This window comes from Monodelphis domestica, chromosome 6, assembly GCF_027887165.1.
Source record: "Monodelphis domestica isolate mMonDom1 chromosome 6, mMonDom1.pri, whole genome shotgun sequence".
In the NCBI taxonomy this organism is placed as follows: domain Eukaryota; kingdom Metazoa; phylum Chordata; class Mammalia; order Didelphimorphia; family Didelphidae; genus Monodelphis; species Monodelphis domestica.
The window spans coordinates 279,214,519-279,234,500 of record NC_077232.1 but is presented as its reverse complement, the minus strand read 5'-3'; the positions used below and the strand labels follow the sequence as shown (position 1 = coordinate 279,234,500).

The following is a 19,982-nucleotide window of genomic DNA, read 5'->3' as shown; positions in this document are numbered from 1 at the left end:
ATGAACCATCTTAATGTGTTACCACCCTCGCAAAATAGTTAGGAACTGGGGGCAGCTGGGTGGCACAGTGAATTGAGAGCCAGGCCCAGAGATGGGAGGTCCTGGATTCACATGTGGCCTCAGACACTTCCTGGCTGTATGGTCGTGGACAAGTCTCTTGGCCCCCAATGCCTAGCCCTTACCATTCTCCTGCCTTAGAACCAATACATAGTATTGATTCCAAGACAGAAGGTGAAGGTTTAAAAAAAAAAAAGATAGTCTGGAACTAAAAGACTTCATTGTTCAGATAGCAACTTTAGTCTTAGGTAGCAAATTAAAACATAAACCTAAGAATCCAGAGTACCTAAACATACATACAATGTATGATTATTAAATAATACCTAATATCTAAAAATAACTCTTTCAGTGGTTTTTTTCCCCTCCCTCCATTATAGTGGCTAGCTTATCATAAAATCACTTCTTTAGAGAGCATTTGCTGTTAAATATATATAGTGGAATGATCAAGAAAATTTGTTTTCTTCTATATTTTATAGACCATCAAAATAACACTAATTCAAATTCTGCATTTCAATCTACCTATCTTAATTGCTTCTCCATATATATGTGCTGTTTGCATATTGCTCCACACACGGAGATAGATAATGAATGTGTAGATAGCCCAGATCTTAGCACATGTCTCTATTTGTAGCATCCCTGGCATCCTTCAAAGTTCAGAAGTTCTGCTTCCTACAGTTTGGTCTTTTCCCAAACCCTTTACAGTCTTGAGCCAACCTTTCTTTGCAGCTTTTACACATTACTAATCTTCACATAGTCTGTGGTGTGACCAAACTGGTCCTGTTGCTCCTTATATCTAATATTCTATGCCCTAATGCCTTTGCATTGTCTCTTCCCCATGACTGCACTGGCCTCCTTTCTCACCTCTGCCACTTTAATCACTTGTTTCCTTCAAAGGTTGAAACCTTTCATAATCCTCCCAGATTCTAGTGCCTTTTCCCTCAAAATTATCTTCCACTTATTTTGTAAATTGTTGCTCAGAGGTTCCTGTAAGGAGCTTTAGAGAATAGCCTTCTCTGGGGATCTGTGTTCTTTTCCCCTTCTCTCTAGTGTGTAGAGAAAAGCCCAACCCACCATTCTTCTTCAAGATAGATTATCTTCTAGGATAAAGGACTCTCTGCAAAGTTAAGAAAAGCAAAACAAAACACAACAAAAAAAGCTTTAAAATATGAGTTGCAAACAATTCATAAAATTCTTGGATCCTTGAAGCAATTTCTTTTTCTTTTTTTAATAATAATGATCGAGAGAGCAACTGGATAGCTCAGTGGATTGAGAGCCAGGTCAAGAGAAGGGAAATCAAATGTGGCCTCAGACACTTCCTAACTATGTGACCCTGGGCAATTCACTTAACCTCCATTGCTTAGGCCTTACTGCTCTTCTGCCTTGGAACCATTACACAGTATTGACTGATTCTAATTATTATTATGAAGGCCCAATATTGCATTCATATGTGAGAGATTCTTAAATACAATTTCTAATTTGTTCTCCAAAAAATCAAAGAAATATAGATGTTATGATATACATAGCATCGAATAAAGAAGTAAGAGTAGAGACTTCCGGGTCAAGATGGCTCCAGAGTGAAAGCAGGGCTCTACCTCTCCTCTCTACCAACTGAGACAGAGTGCCTCAAAACGACAAAACCAAAATCAAACTAGTCAAGTTCCACAGTAGGACACATCATGGAAGGTAGGCAAAGTTAGTGCATTTTCACACTAAAATGGGATGAAATTTCCCCCACTAAGGGGTGAGCTCATCACACCTCCCCACTTCACCAACCTTTCCAGAGCCTGAAGGAAAATGGGACAGAGTTCTAGGAGGGAGACTGGCTGAGATCAACACAGGCTTACCTCTAAAAGAAACTGGACTCTGAACACTGGGAGGCTGAGGAAACTTTGAGATAGGGTGTGGAGCTTGGGGAGAGAGGGCGGCTCACAGCAAAAAGCCACAGAAAAGGGAAAAAGCCCTCTTGCTAAAACCTCTTCAGTGCTCAATACCTCCCTACCCTCCACATCCAGAACTGTTCCAGGCAATCTCTAAGTTCCCAGGGGTTGGACCTGCCCATGAGAACAGTAAGACTAGGGACCCCAGGAGGCAGAGGAAACATGGAGATAGGGCACGGAGCTTGGGAAGAGAGCAAAACAAAACGCCAGAGACCCAAAAAATAGCCTCTGGGCAAAATCTTCTCCATTGCTCAATATAGAAAATTGCCTACAATCCACCCCCAGACCTCTGCAAGGCAATGTTTAAGTTCTTAGGGGCTGGACTAGGCACTAAGAGCAGCTGGACACTGCTGAGGACTGGGAAAGATATCCTCAGGGCAAAAACCTCTACAGAGCCCAATACAAAGATGGACCCACATCCCTTACTTGGATATCTGACCAGGAAGGAACAAGGTAATTGCCCCCAACTCCCAGGAACTAAAGTCCACAAACACAAAAAAAAAAAAAAAACAAGAAGAAAACATTGAGCCTTGATAATTTTCGTGCAGAAAAAAAACCCAGACTAAAGAAGAGACAGCAGAAGATGACCAATAATTAAACACACCCAAACCTTTGGAAAAAATGGAAATTGGTCACACGTTATGTTCTTGAAGACTTTAAATCTGAGATTGTCAGAAAAATGGAAGAAATGTGGCAAGAAAAGTGGGAAATAGTCCAAAAAGAAAATGACAATTTAAAAGACAGGATTTCCCACTTGGAAATTGAAGCCCAGAGATCAAATGAAATAATAAGCAAATAGAAGACCAGAAATGACCTGCTGGAAGCCATGAAAAACAGGATAGACCAAACCAAAAAGGAAAATCAAAAGATCTTAGCTGAAAATCAGTCATTAAAGACTAGAATTGGGCAAGTAGAAGCCAATGATCTCACAAGACAGCAAGAATTAATAAAGTAAAGCCAAAAAAATGACAGAGTAGAAAGCAACACAAAATATCTCATTGAGAGAGTGGTTGACCTTGAAAATAGAAGACTGAGAGACAATTTGAGAATCATAGGCCTACCTGAAAACCTGGAAACAAACAGAAACCTTGACACCATACTACAAGAGATTATCCAAGAAAACTGCCCTGAGGTTCTGCAACAAGAGGACAAAATAGACATTGAAAGAGTCCATACATCACCCCCTACACTAAATCCTCAAAAGACAACCCCCAGGAATGTAATTGCCAAATTAAAGAGCTTCCAAGCTGAGGAGAAAATATTACAAGAAGCTAGAAAGAAACAACTCAGATATCAAGGAGCACCAAACAGGATTACACAGGATCTGGCAGCCTCCACACTAAAAGACCATAAGGCTTGGAATACAGTATTCAGAAAGGCAAGAGAATTGGGTCTACAACCAAGGATAACCTACCCATCAAAATTGACTATATAATTCCAGGGTAAAGTATGGGCATTTAACAAAATAGAAGACTTCCAAATATTTTTTAAAGAAAAGACCAGAACTAAATGAAAATTTGACATCAAAATTCAAAAACTAAGAGAAACATGAAAAGGTAAGTAGGAAAGAAAAGGGTCTTAATTTTTGTTCTCTAAGGGCCTCAAATAAGGCCAACTTGTTTATATTCCTATATGGAAAAAATGTTATTTGTAACTGTCAAAAATTGTATTTACTATTATAATAGTTAGAAGAATTATCCATAGGTAAAGATTGGGGGTACTAAGTGGTTTAAAATCATATATTTAAAAAAAAGAAGAAGAAAGAAAAGAGGGGGAAGAAAATGGCACCAAGAGAAACTTTAAGGAATAAGAAAATACTACACAAAAAGGCACACAGGAGTGGGAGGAGAAGAATACAACTATAAGAAGGAGAGGAAGAGAATGATAAAAGGTAATAGTCAAACCTTATCTCAATGGAATCAATTCTGAGAGGAAAGAACATCTAGATCCATTTGGGTATTGAACTCTTATCTTACCCTAAAGGGAAGCTAAGAGGGGAAAACTAAGGGGTGGGGGGTGGGGTGCGAGTTTAAAAAAAGAAGGGGAGGGAAAGAGAGGGAAAGGGAATTTAATAGAGTTTAAAAACAAAAGGGGAATAAGGGAGGGAGCAGAAAGTTAGGGTGAGGAGGGAGGGAAGCAATACAAGGGGGGAGAGAGTGTGGGGTAGCTTAAAAAGACCACAAAAGAAAATTAAGAGAGGAATAAGGGAGGGGGAGAAAGGAAAGCAAAATAAGGGTGAGTACTGATTAAAAACAGATTACTGGTGTAGAAGGAAATAATGAAAGAGGAAAGGGCAGGACAAGGAGAGAAAATAAAAATGATGGGGAATGCACTGGTAGTAATCATAACTTTGAATATGAATGGGATGAACTCACCTGTAAAGTGGAAGCAAATAGCAAAGTGGATTAGAAACCAAAATCCTGTCACATGTTGTCTACAAGAAACACACATGAGGAAGGTATATAACACATAGGGTAAAAGTAAGCGGATGTCACAAAATCTATTGGGCATCAACTGAGAAAAAGAAGGCAGGAGTCACAATCATATCTGACAAAGCCAAAGTAAAAATAAATCTAGTTAAAAGAGATAGGGATAAAAGGCAGTATAGACAATGAGGAAATATCAGTACTCAACATGTATGCACCAAATGACATAGCACCCAAATTTCTAAACTAGTGGAGCTCAAGGATGAAATAGGTAGAAAATCTATACAAGTGGGAGACTGGAACCTTCCTCTATCAGAACTAGATAAATCAAACCAAAAAATAAATATGAAAGAAGTAAGAGAAGTGAATGAAATATTAGAAAAATTAGAGTTAGTAGATATGTGGAGGAAAATAAATAGGGACAAAAAGGAATACACCTTCTTTTCAACAGCACATGATACATTCACAAAGATTGACCATGTATTAGGGCATAAAAACATTGCAAACAAGGGCAAAAGAGAAGAAATAATAAATGCAACCTTTTGAGATCACAATGCAATAGAAATAATAATTAGTAAGGGTTTTTAGAGAGGAAAATAAAAAACTATTGGAATTGGAATTATTTGGAAATTAAATAATACAATTCTCCAAAATCTGTTAGTTAAAGAACAAATCATAGAAACAATAATTTCATTGAAGAAAATGACAATGAAAAGATATCCTTTCAAAATCTATGGGACACAGTTAAAGCAGTACTTAGGGGAAAGTGTATATCCTTGAGTTCATATATTAATAAATTAGAGAGGGCAGAGGTTATACCAGGAATGCAAGAATGATTCAATATTAGGAAAACCATTCACATAATTGACCATATCAACAAGCAAACCAACAAAAATCACATTATCTCAATAGATGCAGAAAAAGCCTTTGACAAAATACAACACTCATTCCTATTGAAAACACTAGAATAGAAGAGTCTTTCCTAAAAATAATAAACACTATCTAAAACCATCAGCAAGCATCATCTGCAATGGGGATAAATTAGAAACCTTCCCAATAAGATCAGGAGCATAACAAGGATGCCCATTATCACCTCTGTTATTTAACATTATACTAGAAACACTAGCAGTAGCAATTAGAGAAGAAAACGAAATTGAAGGTGTTAAAATAGGCAATGAGGAAACCAAGCTATCACTCTTTGCAGATGATATGATGATCTACTTAAAGAATCCTAGAGACTCAACTAAAAAGCTAGTGGAAATAATCAACAATTTTAGCAAAGTTGCAGGATACAAAATAAACCCACATAAATCATCAGCATTTCTTTATGCTTCCAACTCATCCCAGTAGCAAGAGTTAGAAAGAGAAATTCCCTTTAAAATCATCAACATAGACAGCATAAAATACTTGGGAATCTATCTGCCAAGACAAAAGCAAGAACTATATGAACACAACTACAAAAACACTCTCCACACAATTAAAACTAGATCTAAATAATTGGAAAAACATTAATTGCTCATGAGTAGGATGAGCTAACATAATAAAAATGACAATCCTACCCAAATTAATTTACTTATTTAGTGCCATACCCATTGAACTACCAAAAATCTTTTTTACAGAATTAGAAAAAAACAATAACAAAGTTTATTTGGAAGAACAAAAGATCAAGTATTCTTGATCAAGGGAAATAATGAAAGAAAAATGTAAAGGAAGGTGGCCTAGAAGTACCAGATTTTAAACTGTACTATTAAGCAATGATCATCAAAACCACATCATACTGGCTAATAAACAGAAAGGAGGATCAGTGGAGTAGACTTGGGATAAGTGACCTCAGTGAGACAATCTATGATAAACCCAAAGATCACAGATTTGGGGACAAAAATCCATTATTTGACAAAAATTTCTGGGAAAATTGCAAATCAGTATGGGGGAGATTAGGTTTATATCAACATCTTGCACCCTATACCAAGATAAACTCAGAAAAGGTGAATGACTTGAACATAGAAGGAAACAATAAGTAAATTAGGTGAACACAGAATAGTATACTTCTCAGATCTTTGGGAAAGGAAAGATTTTAAGACCAAGCAAGAATTAGAAAAAATTATAAAATGCAAAATAAATAATTTTGATCACATTAATTAAAAAGGTTTTATACAAACAAAACCAATGCAATCAAAATTAGAAGAGAAGCAACATGTTGGGAAACAGTCTTTATAACAAAAACCTCTGACAAAGGTCTAATCACTAAATCAATTCTACAAAAATCAAGCCATTCCCCAATTGATAAATGGGCAAGGGACATGAATAGGTAATTTTCAGATAAAGAAATCAAAACTATTAATAAACACATGAAAAAATGTTCTAAATCTCTTATAGTCAGAGAAATGCAAATCAAAACAACTCTGAGGTATCACCTCACACCTAGCAGATTAGCTAACATGACACCAAAGGAAAGTAATTAATGTCGGAGGGGATGTGGCAAAATTGGGACATTAATGCATTGCAGATGGAGTTGTGAGTTGATCCAACCATTCTGGAAGGCAAGTTTGGAACTATACCCAAAGGGCGATAAAAGACTGTCTGCCCTTTGATCCAGCCATATCACTGCTGGGTTTGTACCCCAAAGAAATAATAGGGAAAAAGACTTGTACAAGAATATTCATAGCTGCACTCTTTGTGGTGGCCAAAAATTAGAAAATGAGGGGATGCCCTCCAATTGGGGAATGGCTAAACAAATTGTGGTATATGTTGGTGATGGAATACTATTGTGTTCAAAGGAATAATAAAAGGAGCAGAACCAGAAGAACCTTATAAAGAGAGATGGATACACTGTGGTAAAATCAAATGTAATGGACTTCTCTACTAGCAGCAATGCAATGACCCAGGATAATTCTGAGGGACATATGAGAAAGAACACTATCCACATCCAAAAGAACTCCTGTGGGAAAAGAAACACAAAAGAAAAACGACTGCTTGATCACATGGGTCAGTGAGGCTATGACTAGGAAAGTAGACTCTAAAAGATCACCCTAGTGCAAATATTAATAATAATGAAATGGGTCTTAATCAATGACACATATTAAAACCAGTGGAATTGCACATCAGATATGGGAGGGAAGGAACATGAGTGTAAACATGGAAAATAATTCTAAAGCATCCAATTAAATAAAATTTAAAAATAAAAGTAAAAAAAGTAAGAGTGGCTATTTAAAAAACACAATAAAATAGATAAATCATTCATTCATATGACAACAAGGAAGAAGAAATGTTCTCTATGACAATAAGGCAACAAAAAGAGATTGAAGAAATAGCTATAGGTAAAGAAGAAATAAAATGATTACTTTCTGCAGATAATATCAAGAAGCCTAAAGAATCACCAGTGCCATTCTAATTCATGCTTCTGTCTCCATGTTATTTGGAATTGATCTTTATTCCTCACTGTACCCAGCACTACACTTCCTCCTTTACCAGGGACTCCTTCACTATTATAGTTTCACCATAATTCTTAACTGTCCAATGTGAAAACCTCTTCTCCAAACTCATCCTTCTTGATCAATCTGTAGCATTGAGCACTGATGACATCTCTGTAAACCCCATGCTTTCTTTTCTTTGGGCTTTCCAGGTTCTCTTAATCACTTTTGCCGAGTATGCAGATCCATGTTCTGCATGTCCCAATGTTGTTCTGGGTCATTTTCTCTCTATATTCATTGTCAAAGGCTCATCTGTCATCTCCAGGCCCATGACTCCAAGAACTACACGACTCTGAGCTCCAATACCATGTTACTAGAATAATAGAATAGAATCCCACTGACTTTTTAAGCTATACAGGTCCAAAACAAAACTCATAATATTTTCCCTAATACACTTTTTTCTTAACTTCTCTGTTTCTCTCTAGGGTACCACCATTCTTCCAGTCATCCAGGTTGTCAACCTAAGAATAATACTCACTTTCCCCTTTCTCTAACCCTTTATATCTAATCAGCTTACAAGTCTCGTTGACTCTATCTAACATCTCTTGCAACTTGCTCCTTTTTTCTGCTCACATAAATACTGACCCTGACAAAGAACAAAAATCCATTTTTTCTTTCTGCTATCCCACACCCTTTTTGAGAAAGAAAGAAAACTAAAACCCCCAGAACAAACATGTAGAGCCAAACAAAAGTAATTCCAGCATTGGCCATGTCCAAAAAAAGTTTCAATCTGTACTCTGAGTTTATCACTTTCATGTCAGGAGTTGAGTAGCGTATTTCATTCATTATGAGTCATCTAGAACCATATTTTATCATTGAATTTATCATAGTTCCAGTCTTTTAAATTTTTAAACAATTCATCTCACATTATTTCATACATGCCTTTCCAGATTTCTCTGAAAATACACCTTTCATTAATAACGTAATAGTATTTGATCGCATTTCTATGCCATAAGTTAGTCATTAGTCATTCCAAAAGATGAGCACCCCTCAGTTTCCAATTCTTTGCAACTTCAAAAAGAGATTGCTCTAAATGTTTGTTTTACTTGGGACTAACCTGTCCCTTAATCTATTCTCTCTTTCACTTCTGTCTCTCCTTCCTGTTTTTCCTCTTGAGTGAGATGCATTTCTTGACCTAATTGTGTGAATATATTCTTCCCTTCTTTTGTTAGTTTAGATGAGAGGAATGTTCAGATGTCACTTGTCTCACTCACCCTTTTGTCTTTGAGCATTTTGATAATGAAATCATTTTCCCCATACTTCTCTCTCCACTCCCAGTTTATTCTTCATTTCCTCCCTTTCCATTCTTTTTTTTTTTAACAACAAGAAGAGTGATAAGGGCTGGACAATTAAGGTTAAGTGACTTACCCTGGGTCACACAGCTAGGAAGTGTCTGATGTCAAATTTGAATCCAGTACCTCTTATCTCTAAACCTGGCTCTCTGTCCACTGAGCCACCTAGCTATCTTCTTTTAAGATTATCAAAACATTACACCCATCTCAGACCCTCTTTCTATTTTGACTTTCTCTAGGACCACTGATAATAACATCTAGCATTTATACTGTGTTTTAAAGTTTGTAAAACATTTTAGCAGTGTTAATTCATTTAATCTTCACAACTTTGTGGTGCTATTATCATCATCTTACAGATGAAGAAACTGAGAATTAAGTGTCTTGCCTAGAGTTACATAGCTAGTAAGTATCTAGAGTTATATTTGAATCCAGGTCTTACTGATTCAAGATCTGCACTTTATCCACTGTGCCATCTAGCTGTTGATAGTGTTTTGAGGGGACATGTGTATCATCTCCTTATATTAGAACAGGGGTCCCCAAACTACTGCCTGCGGCCCCCGAAGGCCATTTATCCGGCCCCCACTCTACTTCCAGAAGGGGCACCTCATTCATTGGTTGTCAGTGAGAGGAGTACTGGATGTGGCAGTGCCGCAAAGTATGGCGTCACTCACATACAGTACTACTAGTGACATAATCTTTTGCATGGCGCCTTGTTCTGAGAGTAACTGAATGAGAACGGGGCGCCGCACAAAGGATTATGTGACTGCACAATGGAAGAAGTCAGCATGGTGAGTGGGGATCTGGGGGAGGGGATTCCGCACTGTGTATACTGCTGCCCGGTATAGTGGTGGTGGTGGTGGTGGTGGGCCTTTGCAAGGTGTGACAGGCCCATCACATCCAGCGCTGCAGCCTCCACTATCCCAGACAGCGGTATACAGTGTCACAGGCCCAGCACCACCTCCAGTACTGTATACAGGCATCAGATAGCGGTGATCTGGCTCTCCACCGGTCTGAGGGACAGTAAACTGGGCCCCTGTGTAAAAAGTTTGGGGACCCCTGTATTAGAATATGAATAAGTTATCCTTGTTTAATTCTTTATATGGTTTACTCATGTCAACTTTTTTTATGTTTTTCTTAACTCTTGTGTTTTAACTTCAAAGTTTCTGGAAAACTCTGGTTTTGTTTCTGTGTTTCTGGATACTTGCAGTATTTTTTGTTTGAGCTGGAAACTGGATTTTGGCTTTGATATTTTTGAGGGGTTTGGTTTGGGGGTTTCTTTCAGGCTGTGACCAATAAATTCTTTCTGTTTTCACTTTGATATCCAGTTCTAAGAGGTATGGCCAGGTTTAAGATTTCCTGAAATATGGTATCTCTTTCATGACTTATTTTTGGTCATGGCTTTTAGTGAGTACAATGACTTTTAAGTATTTTTCTCTTAGATCATTTTCCAGGTCAGTTGTTTCTACTTTGATATACTTTATATTTTTCTTCTATTTTTTTCACTTTGTTTTTAATATTTCTTGTTTCAAGGAGTCATTAACTTCTCTTTATCCATTCTAATTTTTATGGAGTTTGTTGATTCAGTAATGTTTTCTACTACTTATGCCAGTGTATTAATTCCTTTACAGTTCTTTCTATAGTTCTCATTTCTTTTTCAATTTCTCTTCTAGCATCTTAATTTCATTTAACTCTTTTTTAAAAATTTGCTTCATTTCTCCCCAGAATTCTATTTGAACTTCTGCATTCCTGCCAAACTGTCCTATTTAGTGTTCCCTCCTCAGTACATTCAGAGCAGCTAGATGGCACAGTGGACGAGCTGAGGCCTAGAGTCAGGAAGACTCCTTTTCTTGAGTTTAAATCTGGCCTCAGGCACTGGGTGACCCTGGGCAAGGCCCTGCTCCTCTATCATTGCCAAGAAAATTCCAAATGGGGTCATAAAGATTTGGACACAACTGAAAGCAATTGAATAGTAACAATAACAGCATTCAGGATATTGCATCTACTCTCCTCATGATTTTGTCCAGGGTCTCCTTATATCCACCCTGCTCACTCCTCACTTCTGTCTCAGAATTCTTAGCATCTTTCAAGGCTCACCTCAAGTGCCACAGCCACTTGATTCCTGCCCTTTCTTCCCATGCCAGCAATCACTTTGCATTAACTTTATACATATTTTATATTTACTTATCTATGTTCATGTTTCCCCTAGCAGAATGGAAGCTCCTTAAAGACAGGGACTGTTTCATTTTTGTGGTTTTAGCTTTAGTGCTTTGAGCAATAGTTGGCCTTCAGTTGACACTGAATAAATAGTTTATTGTTGTTGAGTTGTTTCAGTTGTGTCAGACTCTTCAGGACCCCATTTGAAGTTTTCTTGACAAAGAGAGTGGAATGGTTTGCCATTTCCTTTTCCATCTTATCTGATAGTTGGGGAAATTGAGGCAAACATGGTAATATGACTTGCCCAGAGTCACACAACTAGTAAATAAATGTCTAAGGCTAGATTGGAACTTAGGTATTCTTCACTCCAGACTCACTAACCACTCAGCTTTCCCTGTTGCTCCATGCTGAATTTTTAAGTTCCATACACTGATGAAATCATATGTCCATATTATTTCTGTTCTGCTACCCTCCCCCATTGTACATATTTCCTTTTATTGGTAATAGCCAAGTGAGATGTGCACTCCAATTAGACTGTTACTACATTAAAGACAATAGAAACGATGGAGGTCGCAGACTATTAAAACCTGATAGGAACTCCCCAGCAACTTTAATGTTATTGTTTTCAGAGAAACATGAGATTATTCATGTCCTATGTTATAATGATACGATAGAGCATATTGAATTCCCAAATAATTTTTAAATATCTCTATCAAATAATCTATAACACATTATGCCTCTTTCAAAAAGAAGGAAGAGATAAACTTTTTTAAAGCAGGATGAGGTTTAGTTTCTTATTTTCTTTTAGAATGACGAGAAAAGGGAAGGATTTCTGGTGTGCTATACATCAAATAATTTCCTATCTAAGCATTTCTTATTATCAAATATCTATGAAGAAAAAAGTACTTTGAGAGCCTGTTGAATGGAGCATTTTTTAATTGATTAGTTGCTCACCAAGTTTTCAAAATTATTTCCCTAGCAAAATGATATCTATTTGAGATTTATAAAGAGAATTGTACCACCGTGTAATTAGGGAAGGAGCCCTGGACATTGGAGGTAGAGGGATCTATGATAGGAACTTGGGTCTGGGGATCTTTGGAAAAAACCCTAACCTCCCATCATTTCTTTGAGGAATCACACCCTACTCCACACTTCTCCAGCCCCAAAGTGTAAAAGCAAAGCGTCACTTTCTTGGCTTCTGGTATAAATTGGCAAAAAAACCACATCTGTATATGAATAAAGTTGCAACTACAAATGAATTTCAGTTCTTTCCTTGTAGTTATAATATTTATTTGTATTTTTTGTCCCTGCACAATCAAAAAGCTTATTTTCATGTTGGAAGGACAAATGTGTTTTTATTTTCAAAAATATACCCCTTTGTTTTGCATTATTATCTCAGAGCCAGAACACTTACCTTGGGATTTACTTTATCCTATTATTTATTTTTAATTGACAGTTACATAAATGATTTAATAAACATAGTAGAGTGAAATATAGGGAATGTGTGTCTAAGATACATTCCATATATGTATACATAAATACTTAAATAGGTATCTGTGTATGTATTTTTGAACTGGGGAAGCATTGTGGATTACATAAACCTTAAAAGAGAAATAGAGAGATCGAAAGAGATAAAAGGAAGAGAATAAGGACCCATGTATAGAAAAATATTTTGGCAGTTATTTTTTGTTATAGCAAAGAACTGAAATCTAAGAGAATATCCCTAAATTTGGGAATGGATGATTAAATTAGGGCATATGAACATATGAAATATAATTGTGCTATAAGATATGATGAAAGGAATAGTATCAGAAAAACTGGGAATACTTGTATGAATAGATGCAAAGTGAGATGAGCAGGACTAGGAAAATAATTTATACAATATAGCATATATAACACAATAGTAAAACATGAGAGAAAAAGAATTTTCAAAGACTTAAGAAACTCTGAATATTATAACTATCCAGGATTCTAGAGAATCAGAGAGAGCTGACAAGTCAAAATGCACAGTAAGACATGTTTGGACACAACCTTTCTGAGAATGTATTTTGCCTGAGTATAAGTATTTGTTCTATTGTACATGTTGAATTTATTTGTAAAAAGCAAGCAGTAATCGCAGATGAATATACAACCCCCTCTGTTTTATCATGAATATAGAAATATTTATTTGATGTTCAAGTTCAAAACAAAAAATAAATAAATAAAAGATAAGCCATGTCAGGGAAAAAAAAATAGAAACACACAGTAACTAAACAGGCTTTTTATCTCTATACAAAAACAGTTTGTCTGCCTAGCACATCATTAAGTCTTGTCATCCAGTTATTTTAACAGTTTAACAGTGAAGGCATGTTGGGGGTCTGGACCAGTCTCTGGTGGGGATTAAGAAAGATCTCAGAGTTTGTGAGGTGGTTCTAGGACCACTTGAGTGCCACACAGCCCTCAAATCAGATTTAGAACTAGAAGGGATTTAATCAGTTATTTTGTCCAGCTCTTTTCTTTTACAGATGATGAAACCGAGTGCCAATGAATACCAGAATCATTTTCTTAGGGTTATCCAAAGGGCATAAAGGACAGAGCCAGGATTTTCTTGACATCTTCCTACTAGATAACCAGTTTCTTTTTAAACAACCATTAAGTCCTAGTGACTTATGGCTTGTCATCTGGGCAACTAAGTAGTACAGAAGATAGTGTACTAGACTTGAAGTGAGGAAGATCTGAATTCAAATTCAACTTCAAGCACTTACTAGTTCTTTCACGCTGGACAAGTCACTTAATCTCTCTCAGTCTCAATACCTTCATTTATATAACAGTAGCAATAACAATAATAGCACCTATCTCACAAGGATTTTGTGAGAATCAAATGAAAAAACATGTAAAGCACTTTGTAAACTTTCAAGCACTATGTAAAGTGCTAACTATTATTACTAATTTATACAGCAGTTCTTATTGCTTGAAGTTCATTGAGGAGAAGAGGCATATTTGGCCACATCCTAGTCCATCCTCTTAGGAGCAGTAGGGTGATTTCTACTTCTGATTTTAGAAGTTTCTGTAGACCTATAAAGCAAGGAGTAAAATTTTAAGATGTTTTGTTTTGTAACTTACTTAGCCTTTGTTCTAGATCTTGTTGGGATTGAATCTCAGGATAGAAAAGAAAAGTCATAAACCAAAGTCATAAACCATCCATTCATTGGATCCTTCCAGGCTATGAGTAAATTTGCTGACAGTGCATCAAGATTATCAGAATCTGGTTTTTACTGAGTGGCTTCCTAGGTAGGAATTAACCAGGATATCATCCATAAATGCCACCTCATCCACCAAAGATAGGTGAGAATCCCTTGTGGAAGAAGCAATCCAAAGGGCTAAAATTATGCCACATGAAGGTGAATTACAAGGCTAGATGGATGAGCTCCAAGTAACTCAGAAAAGCCCCTGCCTATAGATCTGTATTTTGGAGAGAGACCTTACCTTTTATTGTTAATTAATTTAATTAAATTTTGTATTTGCTTAGAGTCAGGGTTCAGACATCTTTGCTCTTGAGTTCTCTTAATTGTAGCACTGCAATGAGTAAAATCACAGGGAAGAATTAACAAAAATTATATTCAGTGATAATGAAATTTATCTTTCTACCAAGATAATAAAACTTTAGACATTGATCTTTTCTGTAATTATTCAGTAATAAGAATTCACATTTTTATAGCACTTTTAGATTTACAAAGCACTTTCTATACAGCAATCTTGTGAGGTAGGTAACCAATATAATCATCTCAAGGGCCAAAAGACTGACATACCTGTTTTCCATCAGGTAGTGACTATACAAGCTAGAATTTGAAACCCAATCTTCTGAATATAGGACCAGTGTTCTTTCCTTTGAACCATATCCCGCCCCCCCACCCCAACTTTCGATGTTTGATTTAAACTGTGATGGCCCTGGAAAAACTCTATTAGCCAGTGGGTAGGGTTTTACTCACATGATCTCAGTATGTGAACATGATGAACTTTGGGGAATTACTTCAAGTTTTTGTAAGACTTTCACATTAGGGACAGCATCATAAGACTTGATACATCGACACCGTATATTTCTTAAGAGTGGGGATCCTTAGAAAAAGAAATTGGCAGAATAGAACAAGTTAATATAGTGAGTGTCCTAATACAGTAATGAATATTAATAGGAAGCTTTCAGCCAAATGCTGCCACTTAAATGCTGGGTCATAGAATGAACTTATTTTGTGCCACTTAAAGCATATTGAGTTTCTCTGAAGAGGAGTCAGGTTCTTTGAAAGGTTAAATTTCACAAGTACTCATGCTGAGAGAATTTGGAGATGGTTTGATTGAAAAAAATGACTGCCAACAAAATAGCACTTAGTTAATTATACTACCCTAGTAATTAGTTTGCTTTGGGACATTTTTCTCATCGGCTTTGATAAATTGATTTAAGTCATCTACCCAGAGACTTTAAACATGATTCTGGGGGCCTTTTCTTACATAGGCAAATAGGAAAACTTTAAGGCATTTCAATACTATATATATATATATATATATATATATATATATATATATATATATATATATATATAAATACACACACATATTCAATTCTATTGCTATTTTCAAAATAAAATAAGTCACTGTGCCTTCTTACCTTGAACCCTGGGCAGAATAATTAAGATCCAGCAAAGCAGGAAGATTGTGCGAAGGATAGTGCTTTGTTTCATTGTGATGAGATTGGATGGATGTTCCTCTTTATTCTCAGTGTACTCAGAGAGGCTGAAGAATTTCTGAAGGACCATGTGCATAGGAATCAGTATTTATAGACTCTTCCTTCTTAACTGTTTGATCCAGCTAATAGTTAACACAGTATACACAGATTTACTCCTGGGGAAGTCCCAGATTGCAGAACTGAAAGTATTTTTGTCAATACTGTTTCCTTTTCAAGGAATTTCCCTCCCCCCCCTTTTTTTTCAACAAAAAGAATGTTAGGTTTCTCTTTTTATTTCACTATGTGTGACAAATAAGTTATTTCAGTAGCCAAATCAGAAATTTAGGCCAAGCAAATCATGAAGTCAGAAGAATGTCAAATAAATGATTAAATTATAAAAGACACAAAGAGGCTATTCATCCATTCAATAAATACTGATTAACTGCCTACTACCACTAAGACACTAAGCCAGGTCCTGAAGGGGTAGGGAAGATAAACAGATCATGGACTTTCCATCCCAAAGACTTTAGGAGTCATCCTGCAAAAGCATTCAGGAGGTTTAGGGACTGTTACACCTGGTGTTAAGTGTCTATGATTCTGTGGCTACTTATTTAAGACTGGAAACTGGCTGATAGAGTCAAGAATAGACGAGAGGTTGGTAAACTCTCTCTGTGAAAATTTGCCCAACTCTTTTTGACTCCTGGAGATTATACAAGACCTAATTCTTGGCCTCTTTTTTCTCCCGGGTTTTCCAGAGAATTGTTTAGGCTTTAGGCTTTGTCTCCTGGTATGTGTCTTTCTTAGCTTCTTCATGATATTCTTTAGTTTTGTTAACTCTTTATATTGCCTGGTGTTCTTCATGGTCCAGAGATGATTCTTTGGGGGACTCCAGATTTTGTTGGAAACTCAAATTTCCTGCTTTCCCAGAAATTGTAAAATCTAAATTTAACACTTTTGGTCATGAAAGTTTTCTCATCTGGCCAAAGAAACTAAGTTGTGATGAGCAGAAATTTATCAGGTGCTATTATGCTCCATCTAGGATGGAGTTAGCAGTGATTTTTAATATATTTTCACTTAATCTTGGGTTCAAAGTTGTGTGCAGAACATTTCATTGGGATGTGTGACCAGGAAATTTCATTTCTTAAAGTGAATTTTGATTACTTAATCACAGTGTGTTGGGTACATAGTACACAATTACAGGATTGAATTAAAGTTATTGAATTAGTACCAGTGGGTGAAGTTAGAGGGAGGTAAACTTTTATATAATAATGTCTTTCAACAATAGGACAGGCTATTTTGTGACCCAGGAAACTGTCTGTTACTGAAGATGATCAAGTAGACACTGGTATCCATCTTCCAGGAACCTTTTGGACAGGAAGGTTTGGTTATTTTGAGCTGATCTGTCATTTGTCTTTTGGGGGGGGGTTCAAAGTTTACATTTCATTTTGTGTAATATAGCTTATTTGTGATGTGAACTTGGTATCTGGTTTTTAATTCACAATTTGTTTTGGTTCAGCTTTATCTTTATTTTGTGAAAATGTCAAAGGGTGTTAAAGAAACAGTCATGATTTATTAGAAATCACAATATCTGTTCTACCTAATGGAAATACCAATATTGTGGCAGTTTATAAGCACAGTTTTGTAATCATATCTGTACTTCATGGACTCAAGATTTCCAGGAAATAATTGTTGTGCTTTGTAACTTATATGAAAGTGAAACTATATAATCTTGATCTTACCCTGATTGCTCAAGTTCTGTTTTTGTCCAATAAATCAAGATACAGCTTTGTGTCAGACAAAGCAGATTAGCTAGTATCAGCATTCCAAAGTGAAATTGTATGAGTGGACAATTTAATTTATGTTCTAAAGAAAACATTAATCCTTTCATAATAGTTTACATTTGTAGGCTGCCAAAAAGCATAAGATGTCAATAGTAATTATGTTAAAGTGGTATATTAACTCATCTCCACTATACAAGTGTATTACATTTTACAGCCAAGAACATGTATGCAAAATACATTTTTTACTTTCCTCTTAAGACCTAAATTTCTAGACTAATTTTCTAGACCTGTGTACTTTATTTTTTCTTTTTTAAAGCATAGGATACAAGAAAAGGAAAGTGATTGCTGTATTGTCATGAATGCTCTGTAAAATGTAGAGCTTAAAAGAATAATAATATTATTCACTGGAATGATATAAAGCTTTCTAGAGTCCAAAAAAAATTGCTCTCTATATGGATTCCAGACTCCATAGTTTTGAAGAAAAAAAAAGGTTTAACTTAATCTCTCTAAAAAAATCAAATGTTAATTAACACTTGTTTCTTTCACTTGTAAATCTATATTCTCACTTCTTTCATGCTTTGTTAAAGCCTAATCTGGCATTTCCATTTGCCTTTTATACATATTCATTTGATTATCTTACTAGCACATAGATCATAAAAGTTCAAAATTGAATTCATTATCTCCAACATATTTTGGCAGAAGAACCTAGAAAGAAGTTTAAGATTGACAAAACATTGGAGTGAAAGTGTTGAGAATACTGTTAGAAGGATAGATCTGCCTCTTTGAAGAGAGGCTAAAGAGAGAAGAAGAATTTCTATTCATCTTCATAGAGTTGATGATTGAAGCTGTGGGGATTATTAATAAGATGGCCAAAGAACCTTAGATTTGAAATTCTATGTCTTGCTTTCAAATTTTGCCTCTGCTTGTATGACCTTGAGCAAGCTCACATTAGTTCTTAGTTTCCTCACCTGTGAAATTTCCAAGAAGGGCTTACTCTCTAAGTGACTTCTTATACCACCAGCTCTCTTTCTCTCCAGAAGTCAAATTGAACCTCCTCTCTCCTATTTGCTTTAATTCTTATATTTCAAAACTATTAATAACAGTCCAAAAATGAAAGCATGTAAATATCCAGGAAAGACTATGCAGATGATTTTTCCAGTACTCAAATTACCTATCATCTCTTCATCCTTCTCTTGTCCCTTCTACATCTGCATCTCGAGGTTTAGCTCTTGGTCATTGTCTCCTCTTTCTTTATTATGTCATCCACTCCCATATGGCTTTCTTCTTTGTTATCTCTGTGGATCTGACTGCCATATTTCTATTTCTAATTCCAACTGCTCCTCAGAACTCTAATCCTGTATTTCCACTGATTTGCTTTGTCTCTTATCTCCATATCTTGTCAGCACTTCAAAGTCAGTAATTTCAAGTTCATTCTTTTGGAAATTATTTCTTGAACTTGTCCTTCTCCCTCACTTATCCATCCTGTTGATGATACTGTCACTCTTGGTGGCACAGGCTAAAAACATGGAGTCATTTTTTCCTCTTCCCTTGCCCTTATCTCAGTTGCCAGTGCAACTGAGTGTCATTGTGACTTTTTATCCATCCTTTTTACCCTCCTCCAATTTAGTCTCTTATCTTCTGTCACCTAGATTGTTTTATAATCACTTAATAATAGGTCTTCCTGCCTCTAGCAGGATTTCTGGACTACAACTGGCCTCAGAGGAAGTGGCACAAAATTTGGCATTTTGGTTCTAAAGCTGAAAGAGAAGGTACTTTCAAAGCTTAAGGAGCTAGCACCTCCACAAAGCCTTTCTTAATCTCTTCTGAACAAATTTATTCATCTCTTTCCTCCTTAAACAGAGACTTTGCCTGTCCTTCATAGCACTTTGCTTGGGACTCTTTTGCATTTATCTTATTTCTTTCACTTAAAAAAAATTTTTTTTAGTGTACTCACCCTTCCTCTCATTAGAATTTAAATTCCTTGAGAGCATCATGTGTGTTATGGAGGGCTTTGAAGGCCAAACAAAGGATTTTGTATTCGATCCTGAAGGCAACAGGAAACCCCTAGAGTTAATTGAATAGGGTAGTGACATGGTTAGTGTTCTATTTTAGGAAGATTAAAGTGGAAAATAAACTAGCAGAAATGGACTTGATATAAGAAGACAATCC

At 36.1% G+C, this 19,982-nt stretch overlaps 2 protein-coding genes across 5 annotated transcripts in view; one reads left to right on the top strand and one right to left on the bottom strand.

The window, feature by feature from the left end:
• The window catches only part of ART3 (ADP-ribosyltransferase 3 (inactive)), a 194,442-nt gene that overhangs the window by 79,462 nt on the left and 94,998 nt on the right, over positions 1-19,982 (top strand). The gene's annotated exons all lie outside the window — the stretch shown is intronic.
• On the bottom strand, positions 13,351-16,179 carry LOC130455120 (C-X-C motif chemokine 10-like). The gene is made up of 4 exons (XM_056803292.1): positions 15,976-16,179; positions 15,305-15,431; positions 14,802-14,891; positions 13,351-14,390 (listed from the first exon to the last, which is right to left on the bottom strand). The coding sequence occupies exons 1-4, from the start codon at positions 16,127-16,129 to the stop codon at positions 14,327-14,329; spliced, it is 435 nt and encodes a 144-aa protein (XP_056659270.1). The 5' UTR covers positions 16,130-16,179; the 3' UTR covers positions 13,351-14,326.